General features: G+C 42.1%; 1 protein-coding gene across 1 annotated transcript; it reads left to right on the plus strand.

The window, feature by feature from the left end:
* The first annotated feature begins 15,205 nt into the window (after positions 1–15,205).
* LOC122920370 (toll-like receptor 5) lies at positions 15,206–20,487 on the plus strand. Its single transcript, XM_044269812.1, has 2 exons — positions 15,206–15,307; positions 18,370–20,487. Exon 2 carries the CDS (start codon positions 18,375–18,377, stop codon positions 20,295–20,297), a length of 1,923 nt encoding a protein of 640 aa, XP_044125747.1. The 5' UTR covers positions 15,206–15,307; positions 18,370–18,374; the 3' UTR covers positions 20,298–20,487.
* The last annotated feature ends 484 nt before the right edge of the window (positions 20,488–20,971 follow it).

Consider the following 20,971-nt stretch of genomic DNA (forward strand, 5'->3'; position numbering starts at 1 on the left):
TGCTAGACGGAGGCTTCCACCCAGAAGTGTTCCCAGTGACATCACCGGCTCTGATGGGCAGGCTTTAGCGCTGTCCTAGCAGTTTTTGCAGCGCTAAAGCCTGCCCATTAGTGCCGGTGAGACGTCACTGGGCTCACTGCTAGGCGGAAGCTTCCGCCTATCTTACCCATGAAGAGCCTGGTACGTCACCGGATCTCCAGAAAATGCCTTTGCCCTGCATGATACAGTGCAGGGCAAGGATAGAGCATCGGAGCATGAAATGAACAGCTGGCCCCTAATAGAACAGTACTATCCTTGTCTATAAGGTGGTCAATAATAGGACATGTTCTATTTTTTTGCGGAACGGAAATACGGAAACTGAATGCACATGGAGAACCTTCAATTTTTTTTTGTGGACCCATTGAAATGAATGGCTCCGCATACAGTCCGCAAAAAACAACGAACGGACACAGAAAGAAAATACGTTTATGTGCATTAGCCCCAACTCTAACCCTCTCAGCTACTTACTGTAAATGTCTCTTTTTTTTTACTTTGTTTCTGGAGCAGTTTAGTAGGTTTATTACCAATCTGTCTGGTTCCTACCTGTACATTACACCTGAACTTATATATTTTCATTATTTGGGCAAATTTAGATGATTTTTGTGTGAATATTTAAAGGGGTATTCCAGCACAGGGGCTGTACACTCTGTAAAAAAATAGTAGCAGAACTTATACCCACCTTACCGATTCTCCGGTGCCACGGTTATGATAGTAACTGGTCCCTGATGCACCCCACTTCGTGCTACTGTCTCGACATGGCAGGAATTGGATGTGCATGCTGCTCGGCCAATCACTGGCTGCAGCCATGAACCGCCTCAGCCAGTGATTGGTGTGTCCAAAAAGATGGGTGGTATGGTTAACATATACCTTTTTTCATAATGGTACCCTATGGTGACGTCTGCCACTGTATGGCCTCCGTTCATATAGAAATAGCAGAAAAGCAAAACTCTGACAACTATATAAAATAAAAAAACTGTATTATGAAAATAATCACAAATTCTTGGGCCTAAAAGCAATTTTTTTTTTCAAAGTTGGAATTCAACTATAAGTAATGTTCAGGTATAATATGGATAGATTTTCACAAACCAACTTAAAGGAAATTAATGATTCCTGGCAACCAAAAAGGACACGGCTTCCATTCTGTAAACTGCTAGAAATTTTAGAGATGCAAATGTTCCAGTCGGTGTTTGAACACATTGCTGGCAAAGTAGAATAAGCCGAGGTCCGGGTCGTGTCCTCGTATTCCCTGTAGTAGATTAGGTTCTGCACCTGAGATCAATTCCTTTGTTATAACTCATCACAAAATGAACACATAGATTTATCCGGGTGTTAATTCTGCCCTGCAGCATCCATTGACATTACCGTGTTTGTAGAGTCCACGCCTTTCCTTCAGAGAATTATTCATTGTGGAAAATAAATGTCGCGTTACGTGGACTGCAGACTTGTTGCCGACCCAAAGGTGTATTTTTTTTTTTTTTTACAGGTTTTACCTCCTAAAACATATTAATATTCCATCCGACAGCTTTGACACCGCAAATGTCTTCTTTTCAAATGCGGTACTCTGATTCAGGTGACTGCTATGACATCACAGCCAGTCAGTGAGTGAGCGTTTGTGACGTCACAAGTAGGTTTATTCAAGTACGCTGCTGGAACATCAGATAGGCTATGAGACAAGCCACTGTGACCTCACAGGTGACATCACAAATGTGTACCACTTTTCTCAACTTATCACTAGGTTAAAGGCCCCCAGACACATTCAATATCGTTCAGCCGGCAGCTATCTCTCACTCCTCCATGCGCGTACACGTTTGGTTCAGCCGAACATGTATACGTATTCAATGGGGAGAGAGCAGAAAGCTGCCCGGAGAGAAGGATTGGGCGATAACACTGCACCCGATCCTTCTCTCCCCTGACATCATCAGGCAGGAGCTCCCCACACACATTAGACCAGGCATCCTCAAACTGCGGCCCAACAGCTGTTGTAAAACTACAACTCCCAGCATGCCTGAACAGCCTACAGGTATCAGCCTACAGCAGGGCATTGTGGGAGTTGTAGTTTTACAACAGCTGGAGGGCCGCAGTTTGAGGATGCCTGCATTAGACTGTCGCCCGAACTTGTCAATGTCAGTAGGTTCGGCCAACAATACGCTAATGTGAATGTCATGAGAGTATTAGGTAAACTGCTGTGACATCACGAGTGGGTTTCAAACATGATATATGCAGTGATGTCAGAAATGTGTTGTGACATCACAACTAGTCTGCAGGTAAAGTATTGTGATGTAATAAGGATCCAGCCAGGTAAGAAAACTCGTTTTCTGTCAGGTAAAGGTGCTGTGACATCAGATGTAGTAGATGGGTGTATAGGGAGAGGCATTACTAGTAGAAAGAGGGAGGTGCTCATGCCGCTCTACAGAGCACTAGTGAGACCTCATTTGAAGTATTGTGCTCCGTACTGGAGACCATATCTCCAGAAGGATATTGATACTTTGGAGAGAGTTCAGAGAAGAGCTACTAAACTGGTACATGGATTGCAGGATAAAACTTACCAGGAAAGATTAAAGGACCTTAACATGTATAGCTTGGAAGAAAGCTGAGACAGAGGGGATATGATAGAAACTTTTAAATACAGCAAGGTAAAAGAGGAGAGAATATTTAAAAGAAGAAAAACTGCTACAAGAGGACATACACTACGTGCAGAATTATTAGGCAAATGAGTATTTTGACCACATCATCCTCTTTATGCATGTTGTCTTACTCCAAGCTGTATAGGCTCGAAAGCCTACTACCAATTAAGCATATTAGGTGATGTGCATCTCTGTAATGAGAAGGGGTGTGGTCTAATGACATCAACACCCTATATCAGGTGTGCATAATTATTAGGCAACTTCCTTTCCTTTGGCAAAATGGGTCAAAAGAAGGACTTGACAGGCTCAGAAAAGTCAAAAATAGTGAGATATCTTGCAGAGGGATGCAGCACTCTTAAAATTGCAAAGCTTCTGAAGCGTGATCATCGAACAATCAAGCGTTTCATTCAAAATAGTCAACAGGGTCGCAAGAAGCGTGTGGAAAAACCAAGGCGCAAAATAACTGCCCATGAACTGAGAAAAGTCAAGCGTGCAGCTGCCAAGATGCCACTTGCCACCAGTTTGGCCATATTTCAGAGCTGCAACATCATTGGAGTGCCCAAAAGCACAAGGTGTGCAATACTCAGAGACATGGCCAAGGTAAGAAAGGCTGAAAGACGACCACCACTGAACAAGACACACAAGCTGAAACGTCAAGACTGGGCCAAGAAATATCTCATGACTGATTTTTCTAAGGTTTTATGGACTGATGAAATGAGAGTGAGTCTTGATGGGCCAGATGGCTGGATTGGTAAAGGGCAGAGAGCTCCAGTCCGACTCAGACGCCAGCAAGGTGGAGGTGGAGTACTGGTTTGGGCCGGTATCATCAAAGATGAGCTTGTGGGGCCTTTTTGGGTTGAGGATGGAGTCAAGCTCAACTCCCAGTCCTACTGCCAGTTTCTGGAAGACACCTTCTTCAAGCAGTGGTACAGGAAGAAGTCTGCAAGGTAAGAAAAACATGATTTTCATGCAGGACAATGCTCCATCACACGCGTCCAAGTACTCCACAACGTGGCTGGCAAGAAAGGGTATAAAAGAAGAAAATCTAATGACATGGCCTCCTTGTTCACCTGATCTGAACCCCATTGAGAACCTGTGGTCCATCATCAAATGTGAGATTTACGAGGAGGGAAAACAGTACACCTCTCTGAACAGTGTCTGGGAGGCTGTGGTTGCTGCTGCACGCAATGTTGATCGTGAACAGATCAAAACACTGACAGAATCCATGGATGGCAGGCTTTTGAGTGTCCTTGCAAAGAAAGGTGGCTATATTGGTCACTGATTTGTTTTTGTTTTGTTTTTGAATGTCAGAAATGTATATTTGTGAATGTTGAGATGTTATATTGGTTTCACTGGTAAAAATAAATAATTGAAATGGGTATATATTTGTTTTTTGTTAAGTTGCCTAATAATTATGTACAGTAATAGTCACCTGCACACACAGATATCCCCCTAAAATAGCTAAAACTAAAAACAAACTAAAAACTACTTCCAAAAATATTCAGCTTTGATATTAATGAGTTTTTTGGGTTCATTGAGAACATGGTTGTTGTTCAATAATAAAATTAATCCTCAAAAATACAACTTGCCTAATAATTCTGCACTCCCTGTAGTTTTAAATTAGAGGGGCAAAGGTTTAAAACTAATATCAGGAAGTATTACTTTACTGAGGAGGCATGGAATAGCCTTCCTGCAGAAGTGGTAGCTGCAAATACAGTGGAGGAGTTTAAGCATGCATGGGATAGGCATAAGGCCATCCTTCATATAAGATAGGGCCAGGGGCTATTCATAGTATTCAGTATATAGGGCAGACTAGATGGGCCAAATGGTTCTTATCTGCCGACACATTCTATGTTTCTATGTAGTTGGAAATCATGGGGCCCATCAACTGTTTACAGAGGCCCTCTATTGTATCCACCCCTGTGTAGGCATATCGGGGGTGACTTTATCATGATGGGATTTATTTAAAGGGGTTATCCCATGACTAAAGTAAAACATGAAAACCGGACATCATATAGTACATGACAATCTCTTTCTAACAAAGCTAGAACCAGCCCTGGACCTCACATGGATCCAGAGATCTCATTCATTCCTCCGCTAGATTTATATCAAGCTGACTGCTCGAGGGGAGTTTCTTTTCTGCTGCAGGTCAGGGGGCGTGTCCATGCTCTCCCTATCACAGCTCAGGGGGCGTGTCTCAGCTCTCCCTATCACAGCTCAGGAGGCAGTTGAAGGATGAAACTGAGCATGAGCGGCTGTCTTAGTGAGCAGGTCTAAGAAATAAGAAAAGAAAAAACAGCAGGTGGTGCTACACAGATACATTTTATTGAATAATTCTGTGGCTATGCTAAATTTTTAATTACATGCAATTACAAAAGTATTCCGATCTGGGTGCTGGTTTGAAAACTGTCGAATATTTTTCGTGGGACAACCCCTTTAAAGGGAACCTGTCACTGGGATTTTGTGTATAGAGCTGAGGACATGGGTTGCTAGATGGCCGCTAGCACATCCGCAATACCCAGTCCCCATAGCTCTGTGTGCTTTTATTGTGTAGAAAAAAAACATTTGATACATATGCAAATTAACATAAGATTCATATCTTACTTGTGTGACCAGAGAAGAGTCATATTTTCAAGTTTTGACTAATCTCAGGTTAATTTGCATATGTATCAAATCGGTTTTTATACACAATAAAAGCACCCAGAGCTATGGGGACTGGGTATTGCGGATGTGCTAGCGCAGATCTAGCAACCCATGTCCTCAGCACTATACACAAAATCCAGCTGACAGGTTCCCTTTAAAGAGTCTGCACAGGCACATATGCCACATTTATTGGACATCATTTGATTGAACTTTGATTTTGAATTTTGCCCATGTTTAAACATTTGTCTAGCGATGTTTTTCCACTCTATTCCACCAACATACTGGAGTACGATTATGACTTTTTAAAAAGTGGCGTGAGCTTCCTAAAATCACGTAAAGGCCTAATTTTTTGTGCAAAAATTTGCAACATTTTAGCTCCACATTTCTAGCGCAGGGATCGATAAATTTACCCCATTGTGCTTCCATACAGCACTATATTACAGAGATGTTCTTCTCTAGAAGCAATGTGGCTACAAGTATCAGTTATTCATCTGCTTCTCTTCATGGTAGTCATCAGGTCCTTAAACATGACTTGGACCTGTGCTTGTTAAGTCCAATTAAAATACATCAATTATTTATTGCTTTTTTTATCCAGTATATTTTTGAGTATGGTTTTGTTGTTTACATAAGAGTTTATTTAACATTTTGAGCAATAAATATTGTTACATCCCATATTTCCCCACTGTTCTTCTAACCGCAATGTACAGTATAATACTTGGTGTCACAAGACTTACATGTCACCTGCAGCATCGCTCTCTCCAAACATCCGGCTTCAGGAAGCCCTTTTGTAAGCATACAGATATGATGACATCATTACTGCTAGAACAGGACATCCATCTAAAAACCCATTTCCTCTTTTTATTTTTGCATAAATTTGTAAAGGTGTTTACTGTCAAATCCATTCAGTGGATTCCTGGGACTGTCCCTCGAAACAAGTAAACTGTAAAAAACTAAATATAGGAGCTGATAACCAAGTTGGTATTTTGCATTGTAATTTGTGAATTTAGACCACAAAGTGCTATAGGATTTATTTTTGAGCTATGTGCAGGGGTGGGTTTGTGCAACACTTTGTGCAAACTTTTGGATTTACTATTTGAAGGAAAGCGCTATCTTCCAAGAAAAAGAACCATCTCATCAGCGCCACCTATTGGTTCTCTTTTTTGGGAGATACCTCTTTGCATATTCTTTTTCCATGGAGCATTGCCAATAAGTTTCCAAAACCTGGAGTAAGTCTCCATACAGGACTGGGCTCTTTAAAGGGCATCTGTCAGCAGATTTGTAGCTATGACACCGGCTGACCTGTTACACGTGCACTTGGCATCTGAAGGCATCTGTGTTGGTCCCATGTTCATATGTGCCCGCATTACTAATAAAAATTATGTTTGAATATATGCAAATGAGCCTCTAGGAGCAATGGGGGCGTTGCTGTTACACCTAGAGGTGCTGCTCTCTCTCTCTGCAAATTGCCGCACCCTCTGCACTTTGATTGACAGGACCGGGCAGTGAAAACATCATTATGCCTGGTCCTGTCTATCGACGAGGGTGCGGCAGTTGCAGATTTTAAATCCACACTGCACGTCAACTTTTGTGTGGATCTCTCTGCAGAACATTTCCGCACCCTGTGGTTGACATCTTTTTTTTTTAAGTCTCAGTCATTTGGTTGCTACTGTAAATGCTGATGATTTTCTGCAAGCATACGCTGCGGAAAATCTGTAGTGTATACTCCACATATGGTGGTTCCCCTACAGAAGAATCTTCAGATGCGTTTTAGTGGACCGCGCAATTTCTGTTCATAACTTCTTAAGTTGCAACCATCCAATTTTTTTCATATGGGTAAAACATCAGAGATTATTATACAAAGATATTCCTCTCACAGAGAGCCCTGTGGAGTATCAAAGACCGCACCAATGGTGAAGTACTGTGGACACTATTCACATGCACTTGTATTTGTTATACTCTCAAGCGCCAGAGAAAATGCAGGCACATCGAACACATATAACCGTCTCGTGTGTCTCTCCCGTGATCAACTCTACAGAAGAGAAATTCGCTCCAATAGTGAAGCACTGCAAACAATGGAAAAAAACTTCCAAAACTTGGAAAAAAAACTGCAAACTTGGAAAAAAACTACCAAAAATTCCCAACATCCCATATCTCCCAACAAATCACCACCATTAGGCATGAAATCTACCTACTTATGCAAAACAACTATGAAAGACATCTTAGACAATCTAGGGCACAATTTTATAGACAAGGGAATAGAGCCTCCAAAATGTTAGCTAATAAACTTAAAAACAAAGCAGAAAACTCCCGAATCCCTTTCCTTTGGTCCACTAACAAAAACAAAATAATAAATCCCCTTAAAATCGCTGAAGATTTTGCCAATTACTATCGCTCTCTTTATAACTTAAAGAACGACCCACAATCATATCAACCAACCTCAGAAGACATCAACTCTTTCCTAAACGGCATATCACTTCCCCGTCTATCCCCAGAACAAGCTTTATTTTTAAACAAACCAATTTCTTCACAAGAAATACTTAATACCATATCTACTCTCAAAATAAATAAATCCCCGGGCCCAGACGGTTTTATAAATGAATATTACAAATCCTTTTCCCACATTTTAACTCCCCACTTGCTCCCTTGTTTTCAAAATATGATGCTTGACAAAGGAATCCCAACAGAAATGCTTCAAGCTATAATTATCACTCTGCCAAAACCAGGGAAATCCCCTAATACACCGGCTAATTTTAGACCAATATCCCTTTTAAATACTGATCTAAAACTATTCTCTAAAATTTTAGCTAACCGCCTAGCAGATATATTACCAAATCTCATTGACTCAGACCAGGTGGGTTTTGTAAAACACCGTCAAACATCAGATGGGACGAGACGTTTCTTGGACTTAATTGAGATTGCCCATACCCGTCGAACGCCTTCTCTGCTCCTTTCACTGGATGCGGAGAAGGCGTTCGACAGGGTCCACTGGGGATTCCTTCAGTCAGTTTTGCAAAAATTCGGATTTAATGGCCCCCTATTGTCAGGCGTACTAAATTTATACTCCACACCACAAGCATTTGTCTACTCTTCAGAATTCAAATCCAAACTATTTCCCATCTCAAACGGTACCAGACAGGGATGCCCCCTATCTCCATTAATCTTTGCCCTAATAATGGAACCATTAGCTAGTCATATCAGATCGTCCCCCCACATCACATAGGCTTATTCGCAGACGATGTTCTTTTATTGCTATCTAATCCTACCACCTCCCTTCCTCACACTTGCAATATATTAACATCCTTTTCGAAAGCATCATATTACAAGATCAATACCACAAAATCTCAAATCCTGAACTTGGGAATTCAAGAAAAAAACGTTAACACCCTCAAGCTAACGTTCCAATTTAAATGGGTCAAAAAAATCACTTCCTTACTTGGGGATTAACCTAACAGCACTCCCTAGTGATACATTTGCTTGCAATTACACTCCCTTATTCCAAGAAATTAAGACTAAATTAGGAAATCTCAAGGCACAAGGCTTTTCCTGGTTAGGCAAAATTGCGGTCATAAAAATGAGCATCCTGCCCAAAATATTATATTATTTTAGGAATCTTCCAATTCCAATTCCCATCAAATATCTCAAAGATCTGCAAAAGTCTCTTTTACATTTCATTTGGGGAGGTAAATATCACAGAATAAAGGCGGATATCCTCTACCTTCCCAAAAAAGAAGGTGGTCTAAATTGTCCTTCGATAATACAATATTATAGAGCCACGATTTTAGACCAATTAAAACATTTATGGCATAATGATCAGCAAAAAGAATGGTCTCGAATAGAAAAGCATTCCCTTGGGAAACATTCTCTGAAAAACCTTCTCACAGCTATGTCTATCTTTAAATTTCATCCCAACAGTACCTTGGCAACCACTAAAGCTCTTCTCAATGTTTGGGACATAGTCGCCAATAAACGTCAATTATTTGATGTGCCTCTCCAAGACCTTAATACCTCAATATTAGAATCTTATATTCCAAATTTGGACATCTCCTTATGGAGAGAACTGGGTTTATGTAACATTACTCACAAATGGTGTTCTTAAACCATTCTCAGAACTTTCAGATTGTTATGGAATCTCCTCAAGAGATTTTTATAAATATCTCCAAATCAGACACGCCATTGCTAACACAACAATATCTCAACCCAACAAACGTAGCAATAATAACCCATCCTCAGCTCTGTTAAGTTGGCTCTTAAACTATAGCACCTACCGAAAAGGAATATCCAAAACTTATGAAGTCCTTATTATACCACTGGAAGACCCACTAGAGGATATCAAATCAAAATGGTCTCAAGACTTATCTGTTAGTATGACCACAGAACAATGGTCCCCTTCATTTGATGCAATGTCAAATATTTCAAGATGTATCTCCCACCTAGAGACATCTAGGAAAATCCTATATTTGTGGTATTATTACCCGACAAAACTAAATAGGATATTCCCAGATACTCATCCTGTATGTTGGAGATGTGGACATCCCACAAGGTTCCTTTCTCCACTGCTGGTGGGAATGTCCCCCGATCAATTCCCTATGGCTTCGATCTTTCTATATTTTCGCAAAACTATGCCCAATTCCAATGTCAACTTATTGCATCTCATTGGAAATCCGATTACATTCCCAATGATCTCGAAGTAATAAAAAAGGTTGAAGATAACTGCTGGTATGAAGGCGCAGCAGCTTCGGCTTTATTTAAAAAAGACAAATTTTGGGAGATCTGGTTGAATAGTACCTTCCATGTTCGGTCCAACCCATCAAACTCCTTAGTCATCTAAATTAGATCCAGTTCATATAACACAAAGAAACATATCTTGTAAAACAAAACAACCTAAGACATCAAACTTAAGATACGTTTTATACCTGCGAAGTATTTGTATTAATGTACCACTCTACCTTACTTGGTTCCTATTACTGTTACTATGTACTACTGTACCTTTTGAAATTGTACCTTATGTAATCTGCATTACTATTGTATGCGGTTCATAAATTTCATATTATTATACCATCCTATGTCCCTCTCCCTTCCCTTCCTCCCCTCCCCTAGCTTTTCTTACCTCCTTCCCCTATTAGTCTCCCTCTCCCCCTCCCCTCCTCATTTCCTTTTATGACTATATACAACTGTTTGATTTGTATCAACTGTCATGATTTCATATACCTAAACAAATCTCAATAAAAACTTTCATGTTTCAAAAAAAAAAGAAAAGGTATCCTTAACCCCTTCCTGACCAGTGCGTACATGTACGGCGCTGGCCAGGACTTTAAAGATGGCGCCCACTCGCAAGGCCGGTGGGCGCCATAGCTGCTGGGTGCCTGCTATTTCATACAGCAGACAACTGCGGCTAAAATTCTCAACCAACGGTAATGCCGGTCGCAGACTTTTAACCCTTTAGATACCATGATCAAACGTGACCACAGCATCTGGACACGCCAAAACATTGAAGCGCGCGCTTCCGTGTGTGCATCCGGCTCACCCAGCGAGAGAGCCGGTTTTTAGTGTGCAGGAGGCTTCTGCACATTACTTCCTATGGAGAGTCTGCCTGTGTTTGTTTCCTATGGAAAAGTGTAAAAAAAAAAAAAAAAACTTTTTTTAAATTCAAATCACCCCACTTTCCCCAAAATGAATATTAAAAAACATTTAAAAAAATACACATCATAGGCATACCAGCGTGTGAAAACACCCGTACTATTAAAATCTAAAAATATTTATCCCATACGGAAAACGGTAGAACAAAAAATTCAATTAAAGGTGATCAAAAAATCGTATCCACCAAAATGGTATCAATAAATAAGTACAGATTGCCCTGCAACAAATGAGCCCTAACACATCTCTGTACACATAATAACAAAAAAGTTATAGGGGTCAGAATATGCCTGCGCCAATTCTTGCACGTGCTGACACGTGACGTCACCATGTCATCACGCTGGGAGGACGCGGTGAGGTCATCAGTGACTCTCAGATGCCGCGATCAGCATTGAACGTGGCACCTGAGAGGTTAAATGATAGGGGGGCGGCGATCATTGCGCCTGCCCCACACAATGGAATGCGATTCGTTATGGCGCAATTCGTAACTAATCAAATTTCTTGTCAACGTTCAGCAAAACAGCCAAATCGAATTTTTGAAAACTTCGCTCATCACTAGCAGTAAAGTGGTTAGTGTAAGAATTCTTGGTGGTCAAATTGTTAAATTTAAGATTTCAGCTGGACGTCTGTGGAAGAGTTGGTGCTGGGGCCTGGTGGTTACTCACCTCTCCATTAAGGGGAGAGCTCATGACATATACACAGCAGCAGGGACAGCAAAGTCACGTGGCTGCTATGCCACGCAGCGTAGAGGGAGCAGTGCACATGGCCGTATTATGGTTCTGCTATGTATGGAGCTGTAACAGGACTCCCATAACAGTGTGTTGGGCCTTTGCTGTATGAATACGTCCAATTTTTATATGGAGCTTTTTCTATGGGATTCTGTACAAATCTGGTAGAAACCAAATCATGGACTGCTGCATCAGATGCTGTATGTAAGCACTGTACCCCACAGAATGTCTCTGCACATACAGCGCCCGAAGAGGCCTCTACAGCAGCATATGTAGGTGATACAGCTTCTACTAGGGAGATAATCGCCCTTCATATAAAACACAACACTTTTATCCAGTAGACACGCCATAAGGCTCCATTCACACGTCCGTGATGTGTTGCGGACCCGCAAATTGCGGATCCGCAACACACCAGCCCGGAACCCCCATAGAAATGCCTATTCTTGTCCGCATCGATTCTGTCCCCATAGAGAATGAATGGGTGCACACCCGTTCCGCAAAATTGCGGAACGGATGCGGGCACATTCTGCGGACGTGTGAATGGAGCCTTAAAGTGAGATCAGTGGAGGTCTGATCGTTGTGACCCCCAACAGTCCCAAGAACTTGGCTGCCCGCCCAGTCCCCGTGCCTCAGAGAACTGCTACTTATGCCTCCTCCTGTATTAACATTACTGGATTTTCACCAGATTAGGGACTGGCACCATAATTTGCAGGATCTAGTGTTATGCCAGAAAAATGTTTGATGAGAAAACTGCAGCTGCTTTTATTGTTGGTTTTTATAAGCGTTTTCATTGTTTTATTTTTTTTTAAACATTAAAAGTGTTATATTTTTTGGCGTTCCCATAGGTTTCTTAAGTCCTATAAAGGAACCTATGAGAAAAACATGAACAATGACTATACATAGAGTATTCTGCATTTTGAAAAGCAAATGCTTTGAACACCACAAAAACTCTTTGGGGGTCATTTATTAAGACCAGTGTTTTAGACGCCAGTTTTAAAAAGCCCTTCAGTTGGTGGTGGATCCGCCGAAGTTATAAAAATGTGCCGGCCTCTACATAACCTCGGCGTATCCAGCGCCAGTCTAAATGTAAGATGGCTTCCTAGCTGTCTTACATTTAGACCATTTTCTACGCCTAAGGCCTCATGCACACGACCGTTTTTTTTTTTCGTTTATGGGTCATTTTTTGCGTTCCGTATAGGGTCCATATACGGAACCATTCATTTCAATGGGTCCGCAAAAAAAACTGAATGTACTCCGTATGCATTCCGTTTCTGTATTTTCGTTTTTCTGTTCCGTTGAAAGATATAACATGTCCTATTATTGCCTGCAACTCACGTTCCATGGCTCCACTTAAGTCAATGGGTCCGCAAAAAAAATGGAACACATATGGAAATGCATCCGTATGTCTTCCATATCCGTTCCATTTTTGCGGAACAATCTATTGAAAATTTTATGCCCAGCCAAATTTTTTCTATGTAATTACTGTATACTGTATATGGCATACGGAAAAACGGAACAGAAATGGAAACACAACTGAAACTAAAAACGGAACAACTGACCGTAAAACACTGAAAAAGACATTCGGTCGTGTGCAATAGGCCTAAAACAGGCAAAGAAAATCATGAATCCCTTCCCTGCCCGGACCATTTTTTAGACCTGCTGTGAGCGGGGAAAAATTGCAGATTTTGGTGCAAATAACCTCAATCTGTTCCAGAAATATGCCTAATATAGTAAATGACCTCATTTGTATATAGTGTGAATTGTAATCAGGGGCGTCGTTAGGTCAAAACATTCGGGGCTTGAGCCCCGGATGTTTTGACCAGTGCCCCGAATGTTATGCTGGCAGGGCCTCCTGCGCTACACCAACCCCGCCGCTTTACCTCTAAAAAACTTTAATCCTAATCCGCCTGGCGCCTGCCCTGCAGACTTAACTTTTAAATTGAAATCGGCCGCCCGCTCATCTCTCACTAGATTTTACTGCAGCTCCGGTACAGCAGGCAGTGAGGGCGGCACTTGCTCACTGACGTCAGGCGCCTGCTCCTCCCACTAGGCAGCGCAGGCGCGTGACGTCAGTGAGTGAGCGCCGCCCCCCGCACTGCCTGTTACTGGAGCTGACCGGCTGAGCCTGAGACTGAGTAAGACTAGAAATGAGCGCTGAATCTGATCTATAAAGTTAAAGTTGCAGGATATGGATGGATTACAGTTTAAAATGTTAATGTACAGTTGTACACTCCTGTGAGGGGCGGGGAGGGGGATCTGTGGATGGCACTGTTAGGGGGAGGGGGATCTGTGGATGGCACTGTTAGGGGGAGGGGGTTCTGTGGTGGATGGCACTGTTATGGGGAGGGGGATCTGTGGATGGCACTGTTATGGGGAGGAGGATCTGTGGTGGATGGCACTGTTAAGGGGGATCTGTGGATGGCACTGTTATGGAGGGGATCTGTGGATGGCACTGTTATGGAGGGGATCTGTGGATGGCACTGTTATGGAGGAGATCTGTGGATGGCACTGTTATGGGGGAGATCTGTGGATGGCACTGTTATGGGGGAGATCTGTGGATGGCACTGTTATGGGGGGATCTTTGGATGACACTGTTATGTGGGATCTGTGGATGGCACTGTTATGTGGGATCTGTGGATGGCACTGTTATGGGGGTATCTGTGAATGGTACTGTTATGGATGATCTGTGGGGTTGTCCAGACGGCTAGGCCCTTCACCTTCACTGTAGTTATTAACCCTATTCAGCAGTCCCCCCTTTACTGAAGGGGGGACTGCTGAAAGGGGTTAATAACTACTGTGAAGCCCCCCGTTGCTATGGGGGCGTGGCTTCATGGGATGGGGGCATGGCTTCACGTGGGCTCGTGCCCCGGATGTCTTCAGACCCTAACAACGCCCCTGATTGTAATGCACTACATACTTTAACATCTGACTGGAAAACAATGCAAACAAAAGCTGTTAAAAATGCAACAAAAACACTCAAAATTGCACGTGAATCCAGCATAAAGGGGTGTTGCCATCTTGGACATTTATGGAATATCTGCAGAATATACCATAAATGTCTGATGGATGCAGATGCCTGAGACCCACACCTTTCTCTAGAACAGGGGTCTTTCCATCTGCCTGATGAGACAAATCCTGGGAGAGAATGAATGGAGAGATGGTTTCTCATGTGTGCAACTCTCTCCATTCACTTCTAGGGCCACACGGCTCATTATCAGCCTGGATGCGGTGGCCACCTCAACAAATAGAACAGGTGTCCTCCATTCTGCAGACAGGCGCTTGCATCTAAGAGATATCCTGTGGATGATGGGAATCCCCCTTTAAGTGAATTGTTGTATCTGGGTTTTTGTAGCAGGCTGAGGCAGAGCATTGGGAAGAGACAGGGAGAACATCCTGAGCTTGTGCAGTAACTGGTGTGGTCAGGATGTCATCTTTGAAGAAGATTAATGTGGGAATCTCCAGAAAATTTATTTCTCATTGTTACCAAACCTTGCACATTCTCTGACGTCATCTGTGGGTTTCCTCATTGAGACGTTTTATGTGCCAGGCACTTAAATACAGGAGGAGCAGAGAGTAACACAAGGACATTGCAGTTATCTAACCAGCACACGTTCTAGTAGGACGGCATTCCAGTGACTAGTAAGTACTGCTCTTCTATGTCTCACTTTTGTCTTGGTATGGTCCACCAGAATGACAGAACAATGGCTGTAGTAGGAGTCACATTTCTGGGCTAGCTTTTTCTGCAACATCTGTGACCATATAGATCAGAAAGAGTCCCTGTCACTACAATACTGTTGAGGACGTTGACATACCATGCACTAAATGTTTAAGGGGTATTCCGCTATGCTTGAACATATGGATATGTTGGGATGTTTTTCTTGCGGACCCAATTTAACCTCCGAGTGTAGCCAATAAATGTCATCATCTGGCTAGGTTAAATGTCCTTTGTCTATGATACCCCTGCACCTGCCAGACAGCCGGCCAGTTCTCCTGCCCTTACCTGACTGCCTGTCTCCCCAGTATGCACCCTGACATCACATCCCTCCCCAGAGACCGTAAAGCTCAAACTTCTGCAATTATTGTAAAAGTGATGATTATCAGGTTAACTGACTTATATTGAGGTCAACTGCTATCATTTTCTATGGTCAGGGTCGCCAGGTCTTTCATGGATTTCACCTCAGATCCATGACAAAACCTGCTTGAGATTTTACTCTATGCATTAACGGGATGAAATCTGCTGGGAAGAAAAGCAGTTGGATTTCTGAAAAAGGGAACGGGCTGCAGATTTTAAATATTTATCTGCAGGTTTTTCCTGCTACATGTGGATGGGTTTTATGCAACTCCATTGATATGTATTGTGCATTACCCCAGATAGTACTGTACATCGCTGCAAATCATTTCTGCCACATGTGAACATTGCTGTATAACGTCAGTATCGATGTCTTGGACTGCAGAACATTGCAGTGTGCTGTGGACATTATTCGGGTAGGTTCGCAGTTCGCACAAAGTTTTTTGGAGCAGGTTTTGAGGCAGTTTTCCCTTCAGGTTTTTCAGCCAGAGGCAGAAGTAGACCCAGCAGGAGGAAGAAGCCCTTCCTTTATATTTCCAATTCCTACTGAATCCACTTCTGAAAACTCAGTGTGAACCGACCCTTAGGGTGCTATCTAGCACCCTTTTACTTCTCGGGTGTAATGTACTGCTTTTGGTCCAACAGCCACCACTCTTATTATTATTAGGGCGAATTCACATCACCCTTTATTTTTCAGTTCTTCTGATCCGTCAGATGAACTGAATAATAATTTGCCATTTCCATCAGAGATCCGTTATTGTAGAATGAAATGTGCATAACTGATGCTTAGGATCCGTTTTTTTCTTTCGTTTTCTTTTCTGACGGATCAGAAGAACGGAAAAATAAACAGTGATGTGAACTCAGCCTATGCATTCTATGCCATTACGCCATTTGTTCTATGTACATATGTGAGGGACGTACATGCATAATATAAAACCATTGCAATAAGCATGAATGAGATGAGTTACAAACTGGTTCAGAAAGAAAGAGGACACTACCAGTGAGGTCTTACAATCTACAATGGATGGGGAAGGATACAGTAGGTGAGGGTAAAGCTGGTTACACGACGTTATAGTGGCAGTAGGTTGTAGGCTTGTCGGAAGAGGTTGGTTTTCAGGTTTCTTTTAAAGGTTTCCACTGAGAGTATGATATGTTGGGGTAGAGAGTTCCAGATTATGGGTGATGCACAGGAGCGGCGGCGATTGTGGAAAGAGGAGATAAGAGGAGAGTAGGGAAGGAGATCTTGTGAGGATCAGAGATTGTGTGGGAAGGTACCATGAGATTGGGTCACAGATGTATGGAGGGGACAGATTGTGGACGGCCTTGTATGTTATAGTTAGTGTTTTGTACTCGATTTTCTGGGCAATATAGAGCCAATGAAGAGATTGGCGGAGAGAAGAGAGGCAGAGGAGTAACGGGGAGAGGTGGATCAGCTGAGCAGCAGAGTTGAGGATAGATTGCAGGGGTGCCAGAGAGTTAGATGGGAGGCCACAAAAGAGGATGTTACAGTAGTTTAGGCGGAAGATAATGAGGGCATGTACAAGCATTTTTGCAAACTCCGGGTTGAGGAATGTGCGGATCCGAGAGAAATGTTTGAGTTGGATTTGGCATGAGGTGGAAAGGGCTTGGAAGTGTGGTCAGAATCATTTGTTACCCCAAGGCAGCAGACTTGGTTGACCGGAGAGAGTGCGGAGCCATTGACTGTGATAAATGGGTCTATTTTTAAGTGAGATGGGGGAAAGATAATACATTCTGTTGGCTCCATGTTCAGTTTTACAAGTAAGAGGAGGAGAAGGAGAATATAGCATTTAGACATTGTGGATAGGCAATGCTTTAGATGGGCTTCTTGTAGGCATGTAGCTACTATGCTTATAGGTTGATCCAGCAATGATCAGCAAACTATAGAGTACGGGGGCAGTAGCCCATGCATGCAATTATCTGCCATGGGAACGTCTAAAATAAGCCTACTTCTAGTATGTATGGCTACCTTTAAGCAATCAACCAACCTTCCCACGTGTCCATACCTGAGCTGTCTAAATATTTTATTGTAAACAGGTAATTATTTTGTTGTCCAGGGTTCTCTCAGCTTTTATGTCTCCCTTTATAAATATCATTGGGGTAATTTACAAAACATGTCCATCAGTTTTCTGACGTACAAAAAGTGCATTTTTTTTGAGAAAATTCAAATTTGCTATTATTTTATTTCTACACTGCTCTTCACACTATCTGTACAAGTAGATGGAGCGTAATGGAAGGGGCAAGCCACAGCAGCCCAACACATTTACTCTAAAATGCCAGAAAATTGTCACAAATTATAACCGAAATCAACTCCAAGTCCTATCTGATGTAGATTTCAGTTTCTTGTGCATGCACATCAAAGATGCAACAAATTGATTAAATTGGCCGCATCTTACTCCTGTGAAACTCCAGTTTTTAGTAAATGACCTCCTATGTGTTTCATTCTTCCCAATACAGTATAATATAATGCCCACCTGTGTGAGTCAGTTTTGCGTCAATGTGAAATTGATTTATTCTGTACATGAAATCTAAACAAAATTTGGGGGTGGGGGGGTGCAATGGAAAAAACAGAATCCATAATAATGAAACTTAATATCACATTATTTTGTTGCAGGTATCATGATCCTTCCATCCATTGTGCTACTGATCTGGACCATCCTCCCTTTACATTCTGCACAAGTGGCCGAGTATCAAAACATTTACTTTGGCCAGGCTCAAGGCTTAGTGTCTATTCCATCTGTCCCTCCCGATACCAAAATTATTTTACTATCCTTCAATCATATTTCATCCATATCCCTGGATTCTTTCAAAAGCCTCCCCCAGCTCCAAAGTCTCAGTCTTGGAGCACAGTTTACCAATGGATCTTTCTATGTTGCTCAAGATGCTTTTCATAACCTGCCTAACCTCATCACCCTTGACCTTGGTGGAAACCGCAACCTCAGTTTACATTCTGATGCTTTCCGAGGGCTTTCCAAACTAGAAACCCTGCTACTTGATCATAATGGACTAAATGAAAAGGTCCTAGAATCTGGTTTCTTTGGTGAGTTAACATCTCTGAAGAAGCTTGACCTGTCCTATAATAATATACGCAGACTGCAGCCAGACCCTAGCTTCCTGGGGTTACATTCAATCTCTACCATCATTTTGAAGCTCAACAAAATCAATGATTTATGTGGAGACACTCTCCAGAACTTGCAGGGAAGAAGATTGGAGTTACTTGACCTCTCATCTAATCCCCTTCAGGTTTATAACACATCCCTATGCCCCAACCCCTTTACAAACATCACATTAGACACCCTAGATGTATCTTCAATGGCCTGGAATGCAGAAAAGGTGGAAACATTCTTTAAAATGATTTCTGGGACTCAAGTCAAACATGTCCGGATGAGGCATAATGCTTTGCTGGGAAGTGGATTTGGCTTTAAAAACCTGAAGAACCCAGATAAAAGCACATTCTCAGGCCTTAGCCTCAGTAATGTCTACATTCTTGACATATCTCATAGCTTCACCTCAGCATTGTCATCCGAAATATTTTCTGCGTTCCCAAAACTATTGCTTCTAGATCTGTCCTCCAGCCAAATCAACTACATCAGCCCTGGAGCATTCTCAGGTTTAAGACAACTGGTGAGTCTTAATATGTCAGGAAATCTCATTGGAGATATTACGAGCAGCAGTTTTGCAAATCTGTCATCTTCTCCCCTTATAGCTCTGGATCTTAGTTCCAATCATATTGGAGCTATACAACATGAAGCCATGAATGGCCTTGTTTCCTTGGATTCGCTCAGCTTAAGGGACAATTCCCTTACACAAATCCCACCAGTCAAGCTGCCAAGTTTAAGTTTTGTCTTATTAAAACAAAATCGCATCTCCAGCACTTATGGTCTTACCTCCTTCTGCCCTAACAGTAAATTTGTGGATCTTTCAAATAATCGTCTGACTGATCTGAGGACCTTGTGGGATATCCTTCAGTTACGTTCTCTAACACAACTTCTACTAGGTAATAACAAACTTTCACGGTGTTCGCCTAATTACACTAATAAACATGTGGGCAACAGTTCCCTTCTTTATTTAGATCTGTCAGATAACGACCTAGGACAAGTTTGGAATGTCGACCAGTGTTCAGATATCTTCATGCCTCTGGCCTCACTGGAAACACTCAATCTTGCAAGGAACCGCATTAACTCTCTGCCTGAAGACGTATTCAGAGGGCTAAAGAGTCTCCAAACTTTAGACTTGTCTGGAAATAACCTACGACTCATTCATCAGAAATTGTTTGTTAATCTGAAAACACTGAAGTCCTTAAATATAGGAAGCAACGACCTTGTCACCCTGTCATCCTCAACTTTTACACCTCTCGTGTCCTTAAAAAGCCTCGACTTATCAGATATCACATTTGTATGTAACTGTGCCATCAACGAATTTTGGCATTGGATGATAACGACTAATGTGACTATAGTCAAGCGTAGGAATGAGGTCAAATGCCTCAATCTGTCTCCACCTGTACGAGAGATACCACTGGCGACTTACTTCAATGAATGTTAAGGAAGACCTCTATCATTTGGATTTCGTACATTATCTATTGGATATATTAGGTCTAGCATATAGCATTATCAAGCCATCCTGCTCTTTCTGCCTGTATGGGTTTGGGTTTCACCAATGTTATGTTTAAGTGATGGGTTTACATTATTATACACATTATTAATCTACAATAAAATGTAATTTTGTAAATACACGCATTTCTTATCTTGTACTGATCCTGAATGACAACCTTCATTAGTGTTTAGACCCGCAACTCTCCTGGTTCTTATTAGAAACAAGCTTGCCGTGAGAGACATCACTAACAACTTTTCTGAGCTCTCATAATGAAGTGGAAGGCTGTTGTCATGCTTCGGGGTCCTGCTGGAGACTTTTTCATGGTTCCTTATATTGATGCAAAACTGGCAGATTTATTTCTGCAATTTTAGAATATTGCGGCAAAGATGGTGACATGACCCAAACCTTAGCCGGCCATCAAGCATCCCTCCTAACCCTCACCTCCTCTACGATTTCAGTGGTAAAAGGTGGACCCTGTTACATTCTCTGCTTAGCCATGAAGACATCTGATCCAGCTGTACATCAGTAAGTGGCCACCTCCGCAGCACAGTTAATGACTTACAAAAGTCATGCAGAGGTAGGAAGATATCCGAAATATGTAGGCTGCACACATTCCTGTACTA

The sequence above is a fragment of the Bufo gargarizans genome, chromosome 10 (genome assembly GCF_014858855.1).
Source record: "Bufo gargarizans isolate SCDJY-AF-19 chromosome 10, ASM1485885v1, whole genome shotgun sequence".
Taxonomy (NCBI): domain Eukaryota; kingdom Metazoa; phylum Chordata; class Amphibia; order Anura; family Bufonidae; genus Bufo; species Bufo gargarizans.